The sequence below is a fragment of the Nelumbo nucifera genome, chromosome 3 (assembly GCF_055504915.1).
Source record: "Nelumbo nucifera cultivar China Antique chromosome 3, China Antique-T2T, whole genome shotgun sequence".
Classification (NCBI taxonomy): Eukaryota; Viridiplantae; Streptophyta; class Magnoliopsida; order Proteales; family Nelumbonaceae; genus Nelumbo; species Nelumbo nucifera.
Window position 1 is genome coordinate 106,116,414 of NC_142651.1, and position 18,839 is coordinate 106,135,252.

At 36.8% G+C, this 18,839-nt stretch overlaps 2 protein-coding genes across 10 annotated transcripts; one reads left to right on the forward strand and one right to left on the reverse strand.

Moving 5' to 3' along the window:
• Positions 1-1,710: 1,710 nt before the first annotated feature.
• LOC104598807 (calmodulin-binding transcription activator 5) lies at positions 1,711-13,424 on the forward strand. Of its 9 annotated transcripts, none has more exons than XM_010261040.3 (13): positions 1,711-2,236; positions 2,724-2,849; positions 4,691-4,806; positions 6,676-6,764; positions 6,864-6,909; positions 7,277-7,397; positions 7,649-7,750; positions 7,829-7,887; positions 8,078-8,500; positions 9,142-9,839; positions 10,387-10,933; positions 12,628-12,945; positions 13,028-13,424. In XM_010261040.3, exons 1-13 carry the CDS (start codon positions 2,173-2,175, stop codon positions 13,073-13,075), a joined length of 2,757 nt encoding a protein of 918 aa, XP_010259342.1. In that variant the 5' UTR covers positions 1,711-2,172; the 3' UTR covers positions 13,076-13,424. The 9 variants fall into 9 exon arrangements, with proteins under 9 accessions (XP_010259342.1, XP_088757072.1, XP_088757073.1 ...); XM_088900946.1 differs by having other exon boundaries at positions 8,081-8,500; XM_010261037.3 differs by having other exon boundaries at positions 1,713-2,236; positions 7,616-7,750.
• Positions 13,425-15,123: 1,699 nt separating this feature from the next.
• On the reverse strand, positions 15,124-16,373 carry LOC104598806 (multidrug resistance protein ABC transporter family protein). The gene has a single exon (XM_010261036.3). It carries the CDS (start codon positions 16,002-16,004, stop codon positions 15,420-15,422), a length of 585 nt encoding a protein of 194 aa, XP_010259338.1. The 5' UTR covers positions 16,005-16,373; the 3' UTR covers positions 15,124-15,419.
• Positions 16,374-18,839: the final 2,466 nt, after the last annotated feature.

The following is an 18,839-nucleotide window of genomic DNA, read 5'->3' on the forward strand; positions in this document are numbered from 1 at the left end:
TCTTAAGGAGAGGGGAGTATGCTAATACAATAGGAGAGGTGCCTATTTGGGTTTGGCAGATAGGAGGCGCCCTCTTGTGCTCAGTTTTTCACATAAACACTCCCTCTCTCATCTGGAATTCTCACCAACTTTCCAAGAACTACATTTTAGCCCTGGAACTTCTTCAATTTTCCCTAGGATTTGCATAGGGACCCTCAGATGCCATATTATTGAATTTAACTAGGAAAAATGGCACATTTTAACTATTCTAAGGCCTAAAATACCCCTGAAATGATGCCCTTAAGGCATTAAAATATAGAGTTATCAATGCCCCCCTAAGTTAAAACTTTTCTTGTATCTTACGCTAAATAACAAATTCCTCTCAAAGGCCAACCTTTGTAAGAGAGGTGTTAATATAGATGGGGACTATGATTGGTGTGGGGTTAATGAGGATTTAAATCATATTTTCTTGGACTACACCATTGCTAAGTAGGTTTGGGGTTTTGTTGATCTTAATCTTTGTTAATTCTAATGGGAATATAAATTGGATGGTTGATTGGTGGTCTGTTATTCACAAGGACAATGGAGAAAAAATTTATGAAGGAAAAATGTCTTTTCATTCTCTGGTAAATTTGGAAGAATAGAAATAGGAAAATTTTTGAAAATAAAGAGGAGACCCCCAAACGATATTAGAGAGAGCAGGAAAGGCTTTCTCGGAATATTGGGAGCTTAATGATAATTCTGAACATAACATAGTAAGGAAAAAATGGAATCTCATTACTTGGATCCCCCAAGTATGGTGAAATTAAAATAAATTTTGATGCCTCTCATGTGAGGGAGGGAATATATTCAGTTGCGGCCATTGTCAGAGACTATTTGGGCAAAGTATTGGATTTCAAAAGTTACACGCTTGGCACTTCTTCCATATATTAATGCGGCTGAGGCCTAGGCTGCATGGGAAGCTTACAATCTGGCCCCCAACTTTAACAGTCGGCCATCTATGATAATTAAAGGAGGCGCTGGAGGGAGGAATATTCTACAGGCACATGTTCAGAGAGATGAACCAAGCAATGAATTGGCTCACTCTCAGGGCAATGTCTTCTCCTCACTCTTTTATTTCTTTTAGTTCCTATGGATCTTTTTAGTGACTTTTGGGGTGGTGCTTCCCCGTCTTGTGTAGCATATATTATTCACATAAAAAAACGAATAGTGAAAACAAATACATGTAAAAAGGGCTGCATGCGAAATTCCATGTACGGACAATTTCTCTTGATTTGTTAAAATCGCCAAATTGAAAGTGTGGGATTGGGGACAACAAGAAGGTTCTTTTTTTTTAGCGACAACAAAAAAGGTTGTTGGACAAGACAACTTTTTAACAAAATGTAATGAATTCAAATCAGCCCCACAATGTCCTACAACACATCTCCCTCGTGTATTAAAAGCATTATCACCAGAAAAGATGTATTAAAAAGATCTTGTGAGGGGCTGATCTGGTCACAACTGTAATCGGGTGAAAAAAAATTCTGGCCGCGTAAATTAGTGAATGAAATTATAACGTATTTTTTCGAAATTATAGCGTATTATTATCTATTATATCCAAAATAGTCGATTCCCTAATATAGGTAGATAACCCCTGAGAGTCTGGGACAAGTCCCTTCCATTACTACCACAAAACAAGTAAATAATCACATAACCCAAACATGTCTTCAGGTCAAAATGGTCAGAAAGATATTTTACCGAAACCATTTATTTCCCGGTAAACTCCTTATCCGACGTCCGATCTATATGTATTTTACGATTTTTCACTGATCCGAAGACCTCCAATTCTATAATCAATTGTGTAGTTCTTTGTCGTTCTCGCACTGAGGAAGGTTTTCCCGGTTGAATTCATCGTTATTCATGTCTAAGGAGAGAGAGACAGAGAGCTCTTTTCGTCATTCAGTCAGTGGTTGAGTGTTTACACTTCATCTCTCAAGTCTTAATCGGCACCTACCTTCAGTAGATCTCTACGTTGACGCTCTGAAGTGCTACCTCTGTGCCTCTTTGGAGTTCGATTGACTTCTGCTTTGAAGAATTGAAGCTTCTTGAAATTGTTTCTGTAGAGTTGAAGTTAGGACGGAGTTAATTGTATGTCTGGGGCTGTTTTATCAACTTTCTGATAGTTGATAGTTCAGTATCTTGGTGGTCTTCGCCATGGAAAGGAGTGTCCCCGGCAGACTTGCAGGTTCGGAAATTCATGGGTTTCGTACAATGGAAGGTAAAACGAAAAAGGCATTAGATTCCACTTGTTAGATTCTTTTTCTTTCTTTCTTTCTCTTCAAGAATTATTGTTTTAGCCTTTTATCTTTGATTAGTTTGGGAATTGAACTGTCTTGGTTATTTCTACGGAGTCTCTCTGTTTGGGATATGCAGTAATTTAGTTTGTTTTTGGGTTTTTTTCGTAGTATGAACTTTGTCGGCAGAGTTTAGTATTGGTTTTATGCTTTGTAGGTGTGAGAATAGTGTCTTTGGTTCGTACTGTATCCTATTGATGCTCCTCCTCGATGGTTTCACTAATAAAGTATTTTTCATTGAATTCATGGTCCACAAGCGTCGGTTATGCTCCATACTTGATCAACTGGTTCTTTTTCAGTGCCAATTTACGACTTATTAGATTTCCCCAATTCCCTGTGATAAGCAGATATTTCTTGTATTTGCTCAATTTCAGTTGTTTAGTAATTCTTTGTTTTCCTTGCTATATCCAGATTTGGATGTCCCAAGTATGATGGAGGAAGCCAGGACGAGGTGGCTGCGCCCAAATGAAATTCATGCAATACTATGTAACCACACTTATTTCACCGTCAATGTCAAGCCAATCAATTTGCCCCAAAGTAATAATCTTTTTTAAGTGTTTTTCTTTATCCGGAAACCTATGTTTAATGTAAAGTACTTAAATATTGTTTTTTATTACATAATATGCAAGAGCTATGCTTATATGGGGAATGAGTAAACTTATCCACCCCCAATACCCTATTATTTTCCTTCTCCTTTATAATTTTTTCAACAGCCTGGATTTTCCATTTGCTTTCTTACCAAATTACTTGTCTCAAGCACTGACCATGTAGACAACGAGACCAATAACACACCCAAAAGGGATCCATGAAACATAAGCATCCCTACTTTACTTTACTTGCTTAATTATTTTTTCTATTATTATGCCTAGCCCATGATATTATATGATTGGTTATATCAGGTGTGCATTAGAAGTTATGCCTTAATTGTTTCTCACATGGTAAGGCACATGAGTGCAATGGTTAGTTTCTTAAGTAAAAGCTGTAGCGTTTTTTACAAAGATGGATAACTTTGTTCTCAATCCCTTGTAATTCCTTAGAATATGAAAGACATACAGTTGTCTCAGCCTTTTGAGTTACCATATGCAGCCCTATCTAAGAGTCTAGGATTGGTTCCAAGTTGTACAAGTTTAGATTTGGCAGAGCTTAGTGCCCAAGAAGAGTTTTTCACAAACTTTGATGTATGTGGAAACAGTTATGCCCTGTGAGGTTGTGATGAAGGACATGCTTGAAAAGCATCTCATTAAAAATGAATCTGGATCTGTTGGAAACGGGTGCAATAGTTGCTATCTATGATACCCAGATACCTCTGTACAAGGGTTCCGTGTCATGTTGGATGCTTCAATTTTTAGTGTAAATTTTGCATCTGATACTGTGTCCAACCATGTACTCGCCATATCAGGGTAACATAGGTTGGTACTACACCAAATGAAAAGTAAATTGGCGTATTAGCAACTATACATGTCTTGTTTCCAGCAGATACAGACCATTAAGACTATTCAAAACATACTTTAGTGCCCGATCCTATACATATAAGCAAGAGGACAAGAATGCAAAGGCTTGCTTCTCTTTTTTTAGTATGGTAGAAATGGATTACAATGCAGACTATGGTTGTGATAAGGCATAGATGATGATAATGATGATATATAGTTGCTTCCACTTCATAAATCGACCTCAACAGAACAGAAAGCTCCTCTGTACTCTCTGCAAAGCATGAGCACCTGGTTTACCAGATAAACATAAAAGAAGAAATATCAATCTTCTTGATAATTTCTTTGGCTGCCATCGGTATTCCTGCTCATAAAGGAAATATAATCTTCTTCTCATGTATCCTGGAAGTTTAAGAGTTATCATCGGAATTTTTTCCCAATCATTGTGGACATACAATTGCACTTGAAAATAATTCTTTGGTTGGCATTAATTTTTTGCTATAGCATAGATTTTTCTTTTCTCCATTTTTTGTTTTGTTAGGAATTTAGTTTTTTCTCAAAAAAAAAAGAGTCTTATTGGCCACACCTACCCTGTTTTTACTATTCTCTTTAGTTTCATCAGTTAAGGCATATTAGTCTGAAATGTCAATTCTCAATTTTCTTCCACATGCCATTAACAAGGAAATATAACAAAGTCAGTGCTGATGAGGAGAATTTGAAATGGACTGGTAAGGTGGTGTCATGTGAAGTTGCTCTTTCCTTTACCTGTTAGTTAAGCACTTCTATATATGTTAGTTTGAGATGGAAATGATCTTGTAATTCTCACTCTGTGATGGACTGAAAATGTCATTTTGAGGTTCTTGCGAAATCTATTTAGCATAGCTTTTTGACAATAGATATTTGATAAGTGCTTTTAGTTGTCTGAACTTTTCTTTTGGCAATGCAACCTAGGTGGCACAATTATATTGTTTGACAGGAAAGTGTTGAGAAACTTTCGAAAAGATGGGCACAACTGGAAGAAGAAAAAGGATGGGAAGACTGTTAAAGAAGCGCATGAGCATTTAAAAGTGAGATGCTTCATTTTGCCAAATGTTTTGTTACTTCAAGGAATTCCACGCGCCTTGCTGAAGTTATAATTCTATTAGCTCAATGAACTAAAGCTACTACTAACTATGCATTTTTAGACATTCATTCAGGATTCAGGAATATGATTCTGACAGTATTATATGTTGCTAGACTTAGTATTGTAGAGTAACAGATATTACTTTTGCACCTATTTGTGGGTACATGATAGATTGGTCACAAGTGGTGCAGACCAGGAAGAAGAAAAATCTGATCATCCATTTTTCCTAGGAGGCTCTTATGAGCTCCACCACCCTAGGCTATCTCTAGAAGGGACTTAATAGGATTAGTAGGTTAAAAGTTATTTGACTATACAATTTTGGTATTTGGAAGGCTATTTTAATATTTTTTATATATATGTCTAGACTAGACTTCCCATATTGTTGGGACAAGGCTTTGCTGAGTTTAGTTGAGTCTAGATTTGGAGAGTTTTTTGAATGTTATTAGTAGGTATTTATCAGTTTAAGATGAGTTTTAGGGTGTGAAGTTCTAGGAAGTATCTAATGGCTGTATTGTGGGTCCAAAAAGTTTTGTTGGACCTTAAGTTGAAATATGCCACTTTGTAGGTCTATTTTGTAGTTATCTACTGTTTTCATTGAATACTTTTGCAATTACGAATCCAAAAGATCTTGTAAATTGGGAAACCTATGGCCATTTTATTGGTAAGGTTTGAATGACAGGATTGAGTCTTAGTGAAAGTAGGAAAGTTTTTTGTTGTTCTAAGATCTTTTGAAAAGGCTAGTACAACCCTATTGTCTACGTTTATAAGAGGTCCAGAATTGTAATAAAATGAGATAGAGTGAATGAATGGAATAAGTATGAATTTGGTTTATTGTGAAGTGAATCCTATGCCTTCTCTCCTTTCTTTTCCTTTCTCAATCTTCTTCTGTTACTTCTTTATATTTCTCTGCTTCCATCTCTATTTTTTTTATCAATAAGTTTGTAGCTCTATTAAAAGAAAAATAAGGTGTACACATATACAGGAACCCTAACGAGATAAAATCAGTTATCTCCTTCCCTCATTCTTTTTATTTTACAACTGCACCCAAAACATCTTTTCTATCCCACCCCTTGTTTTGCTAGAGTTTCAGCCATACATTTGGCTTCCTTTTGTACCCATTGAAATTTTGCTTCCATGATCCTAGTTAGCCACTTTTACTCTTTTCATTCCATTCCTGTAAGTCCAAACTCTCTTTTCTTTGTTCTACAGCCACCCTATTACGAGTTGGGAATCCCCTTCAATAAGCAATTTGTTGATATTCATATCCCTCACTCTTTGTTCCCCCTGCATTACAGCCATTATCTTAGCCCTTAGTGAGTCACCAGCTCCAATTTGGCCTGAGAATAATAATGTTATAATGTGACCTGTCTCATTCCTGAAGATTCCTCCCACTCTATTTTCATCTTCTATCTCTCTTCATAATCCACCATGTACACACCAATATGACTGTTCTACTCCCCATTATATCAACATGCTACAAATATTTTTCTTCAAATATAGAATAGCATGTTTCTGAAAGGGGAACAAATAACTAAATTTTCAGACTGAAGCTTATAAAGAAAATTAGTCAAGGCAATAACCAAAACTGAAAAAAAGGGTCCACGTCATGCATATAAGCAACTTTTGCAATCAGGAATGTCTGTATCTTTGTATCCAACAGCCATATGTAGATAGCATCCATCTTGTAAATGAGTCATACTATAAAGATCATGTATCTCTTTGCTTCCATAACGTCCTTGAATTTCTAGTCCTGATAACAAGCCCTGTTTACCTAAAATGGCCTTTGGTGGATATTTCTGGTTGCATGTCACAGGTTGGTGATGAGGAAAGGATCCATGTGTATTATGCACATGGTGAGGATAATCCGAATTTCGTCCGCAGGTGTTACTGGTTACTTGATAAGTATGTAATGGTTATTATTTATTGCTTTTGTAAAATTCGATTTGTTTATTTACCATTTAGCATGTCATAAAACTTGATTCTGTTTTCCTTCTTTGTCAGGAAACAAGAGCACATAGTCCTTGTACATTATCGTGAAACATTAGAGGTTGTTTTCTTATGCCTTATACTTACCTTATAATTAGTTGTTTAACATAACATCTCATTGAGCAACCCAAGCTGAGCCTTTAAATTAACTTGACCCAGCCAAGCTCCTTTTGTTGTTCCTTGTAATAGTTTTAAGAACAAAGAGGCTTGCAGTCCTATTTATACATTTGCCCCTCCCTGACCCCAGAATGGGTCTATAGTTGGGAATGACAAAATTGTGGAACAGGATTCATGTAGCCAACTCATATGGTCTACTCTGGTATAGCTCACTCATAGTACAGCTCTGCCCTTTGACCTTTTTACTCTATGAATTCGAGTTGAGAGTTTAATGCAATGTTTGCTTTGCTTCTGGCTGGAGTATGTTTCAGGCACAAGGTTCTCCAGTCACACCTGTTAATTCAAATTCCAGTCCAGAAAATTCAGGCCCATTTGCTTCTAGAGTATTATCAGAAGAAAATGATTCTGGAGCTAATCATGGGTTTTATGCTGGTAACAATTATCTTCAGAGTTTTCTAGTTGCTTTTTTTATGCAATTTGGAAAGACACCCATTGTTTTCTTAAAAAATATGAATACTGTTTAACTTTATCATTATCACTTATGATAATGGTTCAACTTATGGCCTTACAGAATTCTTGATCCTAACAATGTTCTTTTTGTTCTCCTAAAAGCAAAATCTCATAATTGTACTAAAAAATGAATTTATTAGGTTCTGGCTCACCACTTGTCAGTGAATCAGCAGAGCTTGATGATCATTTCTCTGTACTACACGAAATTAACACACTTGAGTGGGAAGATCTATTGGGGGCACAAGATGCCAGTAATCCTAGTCCACCTAAAAGAGGTAATTCTTAGGATCTATTTCTGATTAGGCCAGCAATTAATTTAGGAAACAATTAACTGTAGCTAACTTTATTGGCAGGTGAAGTTGCACACCTTGAGCAACAAAATTTATATGAACTAAGGGGCTCCCTGCATAGTGTAAGTAAAATTACTGGTGTCTCTAAAAAATGATTCCCAAGCCCTTCCCATGTTCCAAACTATTAGCAATTTAAGGAATTTATTGAATGAACTTAATTTTCTAAAATAATTGAATCCACTAATCTTTTTAATCTCTTTGCTTCTTTGGTAACTAGAGTTCCTACATTAATCAATCAGTTATTCATTGTAGCAGGGTAGCTTTCTCCCAACCAATAGTCTACCTACAACATTATCTTCTTTCAGGCATCCGACTGAACAGATGGCTAAGAGTGCTTCAATTGACATCAGACCACCAAACAGTGGTTACGTTCAGACTGCAGGAGTGATATCAAATAACCAATGGAAGGACTTCGAAAAAACAGATGAATCCTTGAATGCTTCTTTTGGAAACAGTTTGCTAACTCAAGATAGTTTTGGAAGATGGATGAACTGCATAATATCTGACTCCCCAGGATCAATAGATAATGTGCAACTTCAGTCCTCTATTTCAACCACTCATGAAACAACTCTATCTGAAATTACTGATCATCATCATCATACCTCTACACAGGGTCAAGTTTTTAGTATAACTGATGTTTCACCTTCATGGGCATTCTCAACAGAAGAAACAAAGGTTCTTTTCTTCAACCAGACTGTTTATTAGTGGCACTTATTTACAGCTGCATGTATAGATTTTCATTTCCAACATTGATAATGGCCTTTATCTTCTTTCCCACTGTTCTGCAATTTACATAGTATCTTGTGCACATTAACTTGTTTGAAAACATTTCTTGTATTATATGACATAAACTGAAGAGACCTGAGTCTTGGGTCTTCAAAAGTTACTGCTATGGACACCTCATATCATGTTGGAGTTGTTTCATAGGCCTCCATTCTTTGCATATCATTAATTTTCTGTTATCTTATTTGAATGTAGAGGGTTACACCAGAAGAAACAGTTTAAGGAGATAAAATTTAGAAAATCCATAAAATTGGTTCTCTTGAATAAAACCTGACTCCAGCTAAATCTCCTAGAAGAAATTTATATTGATAAACTAGGGGTTGCAGATGACGAAATAGTACATTTTTGAATGTTAATTTGCGTTTTTTATCCATGTAGTTCTGCATTTATTATAAATGTGTTAGTTCTGATGTGGGATGATAGAACCATATTTAAGAACTTGGTTAGCGGTTTACTTTTCAATCTCAACATAAGTTGGACTAGGATTAAAATGTTCATTTTGAGAAGTTAATATTAGCTAATGGTTTTTTCAGGTCATCATGGTTGGGTTTTTCCATGCAGAGTATTCACATATTGCAGAGTCCAATTTACTTTGTGTTATTGGTGATGTATGTGTTCCTGTAGAAATGATTCAAGTTGGAGTATTTCGCTGCATGGCATCACCAAATAACACTGGATTTGTGGATCTCTATTTGAGTCTTGATGGTCGTACACCAATTAGCCAAGTTCTGACTTTTGAGTATCGCTCCCCTTTAATAGATAACCAGGGAGCTTCACAAGAAGACAAGTGTAAGTGGAAAGAGTTTCAAATTCAGTTGCGACTTGCTCGATTATTGTTTTCTACAAACAACAGCCTTAGCATTCTGTCTAGTAAGGTATTACCAAATGCCCTGAAGGAAGCAAAGAAATTTGCACTCATGACCTCAGCTATTGAAAAAGATTGGGCATATTTAATTAAGTCAATTGGGAACAGTGGGATCCCATTTCTGCAAGCCAAAGACATTTTGTTTGAGCTCACTTTGAAGAACAAGTTACAGGAGTGGCTTTTGGAAAGAGTAGCTGAAGGGAGTAAAACCACTATTCGTGATACTCGAGGTCAAGGTGTGATTCACCTGTGTGCTATCCTAGGTTATACATGGGCTGTTTACCCATATTCACGTTCAGGTCTCTCTTTAGATTTTCGAGATGCATATGGATGGACAGCACTTCATTGGGCTGCATTCTATGGAAGGTACTATTATTTTCTTTCTGCGGCATTAAATTTTACAGTATATGTTATCTGCAGATTAGGTTATCACATAATTAATTGTGCTTGTATATTTTGAATTAAAATTGGTTTAGATTTTCCTCTATTTGAAATGAGATCCCAAGTAGATCCTAAATATTTACTCTGTTTTGTATTTTCTTATGGACTATTTTCTGTTTTCAAATAATATAGAGGTATCCTAGTCCTACTCATATTAGTAGAAAAGCAACCTGCATGGCCTCCCTTGTTGGATATCATGTTTGATGAATTGAGGGTATTTTACTGATTTGATAGTGAGATGTCTTGGAAAAGCATCTTTCACAACTTACCAGGTTCCTTCTTGAAACAAGCACAATGGAGAGCAGGTTTAGAACTAGCCAAGCATTTCTCAACAGTCAACAATTCTGGGCTTCACTATTTCATGACTTCATGTGACTTTAATCAAATTTGTGTTTCTCAAGTCATGGAATCTGTGGTCCAATCTCAAAGGGGTTTTCTTTAAATCTATATTCTTGGAAATTTCCATATGCAGGGAGAAAATGGTTGCAGTCCTTTTATCTGCGGGTGCTAAGCCAAACTTGGTCACAGATCCTACCCCAGAATTCCCTGGTGGACGCACTGCTGCTGATCTTGCATCTAAGAATGGTTATGAGGGATTATCTGCTTATCTTGCAGAAAAGGCTTTAATATTCCAATTTTATGAGATGAAAATATCTGGAAATGCAAGTGGCTCCTTGGGAACTAACACAACCACTTACACAAGCCCTGAAGCATTAAATGAGGATGAACTGTGCCTGAAGGATACATTGGCTGCATATCGGACAGCTGCTGATGCAGCAGCCCATATACAGGCTGCATTCAGACAACACTCACTGAAGCTAAAGGAGAAAGCAGTTCAGCTTGCCAATCCAGAGATGGAAGCACGCAATATAATTGCAGCCATGAAGATTCAGCATGCCTTCCGTAACTATGAGACACGAAAGAAGATGACAGCTGCAGCACGAATCCAATACAGATTCCGTACTTGGAAGATCCGAAAAGATTTTCTTAATATGCGTCGACAAGCTATCAAAATTCAAGTAATGCCCTTCACATATTGGTTTATTAACATTCTATTTTTTAGACATTGAATCATGGGGTTGTTGGGGCTCTCTACGAATCACACCAGCAATTGTTCAGATTTGTGATAATTCTCAATCCAAAGAATGTGTGTTGTCACAATTAGATGTTTTAATGCCAATTTCATCCAGAGTTTAATCCAAATCAGCCCCAGTCAAATGGTTCTTCAAGCCAGTTGTCTATAGCCCTGTCATATGCATGTGTTAACTCAATTCCTACTGGCTGGATTAGCCTCCAAAAAAATCTTCTTCTTTGGTGCCTGGTGTTAAGTTTCAGAATAATTCACAAAATTTAACTTTACAAAACAAAACCTGCTAAACTTTAACTGAATATATTTCAGTCAGAAATTCAGGATTTCATCCACTTATTTTGCCTGGGATTTCATACTTAATACTAGAATCAATGAAAAGAGTAATATAAATTGAGTTTTGTTAGCTTAACCACTATGGTGAAACTCCAATTTTACAACCCACTTAAAATATGACATGTCAATGAAAGGAAAAGGGTACCCTGATAAAATATGATAAAAGAAGAAAACACAAACAAAGAAAGGGAAGGTAAATAATGAACAAAAAAACTGAGGGACCTTCAAGTTTCAGATATCACATTTATGCTTCAGACTTTTCATGAAAAATTCCTCTCAACTTTAGAATTCAATCTACAGCGTATCTTTTCCTAAGATATCTCCACCATTACCACACTTTTCTATCCAATCTTTTGAAGAAACCTGAGGGTATCTCTGCTTTTATTATAGGAAAAATTCAGGCAGTCATGAAGATTTATGAGAAAAAAGATGGAATTAAGCATCTGCTTTCCCATCAAAATATCCTCATTCAGGGCCCATAACTCTCTCTCTCTCTCTCTCACACACACACACATGCATGCATACAAAAAGATAAAACATATACTGGTTGGTTTGCATTTTCCACATGCTTCATTTCTGTTGGAGCTCTAATATCTAAAATCATACTGCTATGGTTAATCTAGCATTTTCAATATGAATGTTAGAAAGTATTTTAGATTAATGTAAAAATTAATAAAATGATATGAAACAATGAGAACTTTTTCAGAATACCAAAGTTTTCATTGTGAATTTAAGGGGTCCAAAATGGAAAAAAAAATTCAGGAACTTAAAATCATGCATGAACATGGTTTGGATCTTGGATCATTGTACCACACTGTATCTCTGTTATGTGTTCCCATTAGAAAATAAAAAAAAAAAAAGAGGCCATTACCTGATTTTGGCCCCAGAATTGGGATTTTGGGAGGGGTAGGCTGGGTATGGTCCTAACCTTTGGCATTTTTTGCACAAAGTGGTTGCTATCAAACTCAAACCCGCTTTCTCATGCTTGCCAGCCCAAGATTTTACCATGAAACCAAGTAATGGCCCCTATGTTTCTAAATACAAAATCCATATTAAAAAAAATGCCTTTTTACAGTCCACTCCACCTCAGAATTCATAAATTAATTCCCCAAATGTATTTATCCCCACCCCCCTATAAACAGCACCCCTCCTGGTGAATTGGGAATCTTTCCCCCTGCTTGACACTGACCCGAACTGTACGATCGCATTATGAATTCTGAGGTGGACTGAACTCAAATTACTCCCCCCCCCCAAAAAAAACTTACTGACTATTTATGTTTCCCAACTTAGGCTGTTTTTCGAGGCTACCAAGTACGAAGACAGTACCGCAAAATTCTTTGGTCAGTTGGAGTACTCGAGAAGGTGATTTTACGCTGGCGTCTTAAGAGAAAAGGCTTTCGTGGTCTTTCTGTCGAACTTGAACCAACTCAAGAAATGCCAGTAGATCAAAATCAAGAAAGTGATGTGGAGGACGACTTCTTCCGGGTTAGTAGGAAGCAAGCTGAAGAACGTGTTGAGAGATCTGTTGTACGGGTCCAGGCCATGTTCCGATCAAAGCAAGCACAACAAGAGTACCGGAGGATGAAATTGGCCTATGATCAGGCAGCGGTAAGTAATTTTTTGTGAGAGCCCTAGGGCTGCAATATGGATATATGGGTTAGATGACTAAATAAAACCTTAAATTATGCAGTTGGAATATGAAGATCTTCTTGATCCTGAAGTCAGAAATCAAAAGTGAAGAAGCACTAGTTGCTCCTGGGTGATTCTGAAAACTCCAGCAGCGCAGCTGGAAAAAAACACCGGTCCATTGCAGGTTTGTGTTCTTCAATCATATACACATCATCTCATCGAAGTAGATGTATAGTTTGATCATTTCCGACCGATCTTTGTATGTTGAGTAGGCCATGGAGCTGTGTTCTTTGTATGTTGTGTAGGCCATGGAGCTAAAACGATTTTTTGTCAATGTAAATCCATATAAGAAACTAGTGATAGTCTATGATTCAGCATGTCCAACCAAAGTGTAATGTTGACAGACTGTGTTTTAATGATCCGCAAAAAAATAGAAAGTTAGTAACTTAATTTGTAAATTCCCTGCCTATTTTACTGAGCTTCTTGTCTACCTCCGCTGTTTGTATCAACGATCCCTGAATGTTGAAGTCATGAGTGTCAGGGGAAACAAGAATTTGAAGTTTCCCCCAACGCCTCATGTGCATAAGTCAAAGCATTTCTATTTTTAATATTAAAACCACAGTGATTTCATGCACAATAAACACCAACGCTTCATGTGCATAATTCAAAGCATTTCTATTTTTAGTATTAAAACCAAATAGTGATTTCATGCACAATAAACACCAACGCCTATGAAACGTTTATGTAATGGTGTTTTCTAATAAAGGACGATGAAATCAAACATAGTCTACAGTATAATGGGTTTCTTTTTACATATGTTCAGACGGAAATTTGTTATAATAAATTTGCCTTGGGATTTCGCTTCATGGTCATGGGTAGAGCCTTGGAAAAACTTTGGCAACTTCTTAGACATTACATTAGGGGTTTGAGGATTGACTGATCTACGACAGCTTTATCCCTAAATATGCTGAGAGTGTTTCGCAGAGTGTTCCTTATACCGATCTCATAGCATGTCTTGGCCACACATTGAGAACATATCCCATACTTATATTTATTATTTATGGGGAGATGTTACCAATACAAAGGTGGAATGTGGCTGTGAGGTCCAACACTCTCTGTGGGATCAAATCTATAAAACTGCAGGCTTTTGTGGTAATTGGCAGGGTTGTTCATGGGTCGGGTTGGGTCGGTTTATTGAGATTTTTCCAACCGACTCGACCTGGTCGGGTTACCTAAACTTGAAACCGAAACCGACCCAGTGTTAAGCAAAACCGACTTGATCGGTTTGAGTCGGGTTGGGTCGGTTTCGGTTCTAAGTTCAACCATGCCCCCCATGTGCCTGTGTGGTGCAAGTTTGGGTTGTCAGTTTGAGAACTTATTCTCGCTAGAAGTGAAGACGGCAAAAAGAAGACAAATTGATAAGCATCTGGGATTAGAGAGATTAGTTTCACCATGAAAATTGAAATCATGAATTTCAAACATTATATCAACTTGTATGCACTACACAAAGGATTATGAACAACTAAACAAAGTATACAATAACATGCTTCTTTAGCTAAGTCAATTCGGTTTGGGTTGGTTTCGATTTTCACACAAGAAAACCGAAACCGACCCGAACTATCGGTTTATGATGTTTTACAACCCGAAACCGACCGGTGCTGAAGATAACTCGACCGACTCGGGTTGGGTCGGTCCGGGTTGGTCGGTTTGGTCGGGTTGGGCCTTCTTATGAACAACCCTAGTAACTGGTAAGGTCTCTTGGGTTGGATTGAGAATTTGTTAATATTTGAATGCATTTTTAAGGTCATCTATAAAACTGTAGGCTTTTTGTGGCAACTGGTAAAGTCTCTTGGGCTGGATTGAGAATTTGTTAATATTTGAATCAACGTTTTAAAAAATGACCCGGAAATGAAACCGTTCTAATCACCGGTTTTCAGGTTGATAGTCTGACTATCCGGTTCGAATGGATGGTCCGTTCTAACAAACAAATTAAAAAAATAATAAAATAATAAAAAATAAAAAAATGGTCAAAAACCATTGAACAGGTTGATAGGTCGACTGCCTGAATCAACGAGTTATTGACTTTTTCAATGGTTTTTGACCAAAAACCGGGTTTAGGGTAAAACAGAACTAATTGCCTAAACGTCCGACCGTACGAATCAACGGTGGTTTGAAAACCTTGATTTGAATGGACCTAACCCGAGTTGCAGCCCTAAAGGTCAGTAGACCTCGTCCCCACCCCTGATGTGTTGAAAAAAAAAACCCAACAAAACGACTCTTGTTTTACTTTTATCATTATTTGTACAAGCATTGCTTCTATAAGACTATAACCATTCTTTACATGCATATAAACACACCTGGAAGTTGCAGTCCTAAGTCCTACTCCTATTCAAGGCAGATTTGGAAGCCTCCAGGCTCCAACATATGTATTCCACCTTCCATGGGTGTCTAAATTAAAACAACCAATGAGGAACCTTTCTCTCACCACCCTTCTCCTCAATGGTATCTAAGGTGGGCTTCCACCCTTTCCCGGATGCTTGCTTGCTCAAACACAAGAACTCTGACCTTATATCGACCATCTCTGCCAGAAACTCTAACTCTGGTTTCTCCACCAAAGTTTCTTTATTTTTCTTATGCAAGAGCAGCTCTGCCTCTTCTCCTGTCCCGATGCCTGCTGGACATATCCTGGCGAACAGAGGAAGAAACCTTGACGACGATAAAAGAGATCCTGAGCTCAGAACCGACTTGGCCCTCGTAACAATCCTGCGGGCTTCATCAGACGACAATGCTGCTGCCACCTTCCCCCTCTTCATTGGAAGCATTAAGTAGACCTTTTCCATCTCTAGCATGGTATCAGCAGGCAACGGAGCAGGCTTGTTTCCGGCAGCGAGTGAATGGAATTCAACCACAATCTGTTGGGGATGCTCTAACATGAGCTCCGCAACAGCTAAGGGCTGGTCAAATTCATGGACTGAACCGTCCGGAAGTATGACTTTGCCGGTTCCCTTTGCTGACTGATGGGAGATGTAGTTCCCCATGACCGTGAGAGAGGAAGAGAGATGGCTGAAGAATTTATAGAGCAAACCAGCAAGAGAGATCGATCTAGAGAGAGAGAGGTGCACCGCTTATTGGAATTGAATAAAGGCGTGATATTGTTTGTGTTTTATTAATGCGGGAGGTGTAAACGATTGTGGGAGGTGTTTGTTTAACCGCTCCAACTTGTGATAAAAAGGAGGGAGTGGTGGACTTGGTAACTCCAGACAGAGTAAAGATGGAGTCGGTGGAGTTTTTAAGGAAGAAGGTGCTCCTCCATTTCTTTCTTTCATAAGTCCGTCTCATAAGTTAATACCTGCTCCTCTAAAAGGGACTAATGTAATCTAACACGGAGGATCTCATTAAGCTTTTTCTTTGTTTTCACAACCTCCCTGAAAGCTTGTTATTAACGTATATGTTTATTGAGAACTGGTTCAATAATCAAAATCAATCTGATGATGACTGTGGTTCTTGTCATAAGTTATAAACTTGTGAGAGCCCCGAGTCAGCACCAACACACCAACCAGAAGTACAAGTCAAGAAGCCGGTGAGCTAAAAAGTAAAAAGGCTAAAAGCATGTTTCTGGTGTCGTGTCATCTCATCCGATCCAGCATTTTACTCTCTAACTGAGTTACTACGGTCGAGTTCAAGTAACATTGAAATTTGGTAATTACTCACGATTCACGAACCATAAAGCTACCTGTCCTACAGACATAGGGATCAAAATTTGCCTTCTATTTTTTTTTTTGTTTTGTTGGTAAGCGAGAGGTGGTCCCACAGAATACAGTTAATAGAAACACTCCCACCAGACATTGCATTACGCGCCAGGCAATCAAAAATTGCCATGGTCACACTTCAAGCCTGATGCATTCTAAACCGGGCCGTGCCACTCATGGCCCGATATGATGGTCTGTGGGCTGTGCCAAGTCCGATACGATCATATGGACCTGGGTATGTGGTTTTAGGTCTATGGATCGACACAGTATGGCATTGTATGACCAATATATATTATTTATATATTTATATAATATTATATAAATTATAATTATATAATAATATATATACTATATTAATAAAATAAATATTTTTTTAATTTTATTATACTAATTTATTTAATTATTGTATATATAAGTAATTGTATACATAAAATTTATATAAAATTAAAATTTTAAGTTTTTTGTTATTTTTTAAATAAATAGCTTTGGCCCAATGCACAACCCGACTTGGCCCAAGGCTCAGTCCACGGGCCAGCCCCCAAATTTTTTACCAAGGAGGGCGGCATGGCCATAACGGCCCGCGGGCTAGCACGACACAACCTGCACTTTGCGCGGGCCGCTCGCAGGTTGTGCCGTGCCAGCTCGGCATGGCCCGCTTTACACCTCTATTCGTTAGATGTATTCTATCTATCCTATGAGGATCAATTTTAGGTAGGGTTGTCAATGGGTCGGATCCGACCCAACGGACCTGAACTGATTATACTGGTTCTGGTTTTCAGAATTGGAACTGATGGGTCAGTTTCTTGTCAAAACCGTAATAGAATGGTTTGGTTTAAGAATTTCTCAAACCAGAATTTACTAGTTTGGCCTAAGATCTTCTCCAAACCAGACCATAAACACCCCTAGAGCATACATCTTGTGAAATGTAAAAGTATACCTTTTAAAACATGAACCGTTGAAGTACTATATGACGTTACACAATTAATTGAAATCTCAATTTAACATGTAACAAATATTTATAAATTCATCATAATTGGACTAAAAAAACACAAATTCCTTCCTCCTAAATCTCTAACCCCAACCCCACCTCGCCTAAAAAAAAAAAACAAAAACGATGACATGTAAGTGAGATGGAGATGCTACCAAACTAGGGTAAAATTTGCTGTTACACATTCACTTTATACAACAATGTTGATCTCTTTCTTTCCAATGCTTATAAAAATGTCAATCTTTTTCTTTTTTTTTTTCTTTCTTTTCTTTTTTTTAAGGAAAATTGTCTGAAACTCACCATGAGTTTTCAGCATTTCTCTTAAACTTACCACAAGTTTTCAAATTGTCTAAAACTCACCATGTCACTAACTTGATGTTAAACAAATTAACGGGTGTTAATATATTATCATTTTAACCTTCATAAAAAATATAAAATATATACAAAATAAATTAACAGGTGTAAATATATTACCATTTTGATATTTAGACATGAAAAAAGGAAAATTTTCAAAAAAAATATTTTCAAATATAAAATACATTAAAACATAGAAATTACAATAAAATATAAAAAATGGTTTTCAAATTATAGAAACTATAGAAATTGAAAAACAAAATCAGAAAATAAAAATTGTAGAAAAGACACCAAAAATTATAGAAAAACACAGAAATTGCACAAAAAAAATACAAGAAATTTTATAGATTGTAGAAAATAGAAAAATATTAAAAAACATTGGAAATTATAACAAAACACTAAAAATGCAAAAAAAAAGAAAATTGAAAAATGAAAAATACCATTTTTCTCTAGCTCACCATTCAAGGATAATTTGGTCATAAAAATTGTTATTTATGCTGACATAGACACCTTTGCTAAGAAGCATTAACGGTGTATTAACAGAAGGTGATTTTTGGAAAATAAAAACTTTCTTACATTGTGAGTTTTAGACATTTTAAAAAATTATGGTGAATTTAAGAGAAATGTTGAAAACTCTTGGTGAATTTTAGACAATTTCCCTTTTTTTAATAGAAAACAACGTTGATTAAATAATCATCACATGAATTTTTTTACCCAGTAAGAAACTGCAATAGAGTGACACCAAAATACCTTATAAGTAGCTGCTAGAGTATTGATAGGGT

Excerpts from the sequence above, each read along its gene's own strand:
- LOC104598807 (XM_010261037.3), top strand. The coding sequence starts at position 2,173 with ATGGAAAGGAGTGTCCCCGGCAGACTTGCAGGTTCGGAAATTCATGGG. Across the intron at positions 2,237-2,723 it reads TGGGTTTCGTACAATGGAAG|ATTTGGATGTCCCAAGTATG; the intron begins GTAAAACGAAAA and ends TGCTATATCCAG. Across the intron at positions 6,765-6,863 it reads TGTTACTGGTTACTTGATAA|GAAACAAGAGCACATAGTCC; the intron begins GTATGTAATGGT and ends CTTCTTTGTCAG.
- LOC104598806 (XM_010261036.3), bottom strand. The coding sequence starts at position 16,004 with ATGGGGAACTACATCTCCCATCAGTCAGCAAAGGGAACCGGCAAAGTC.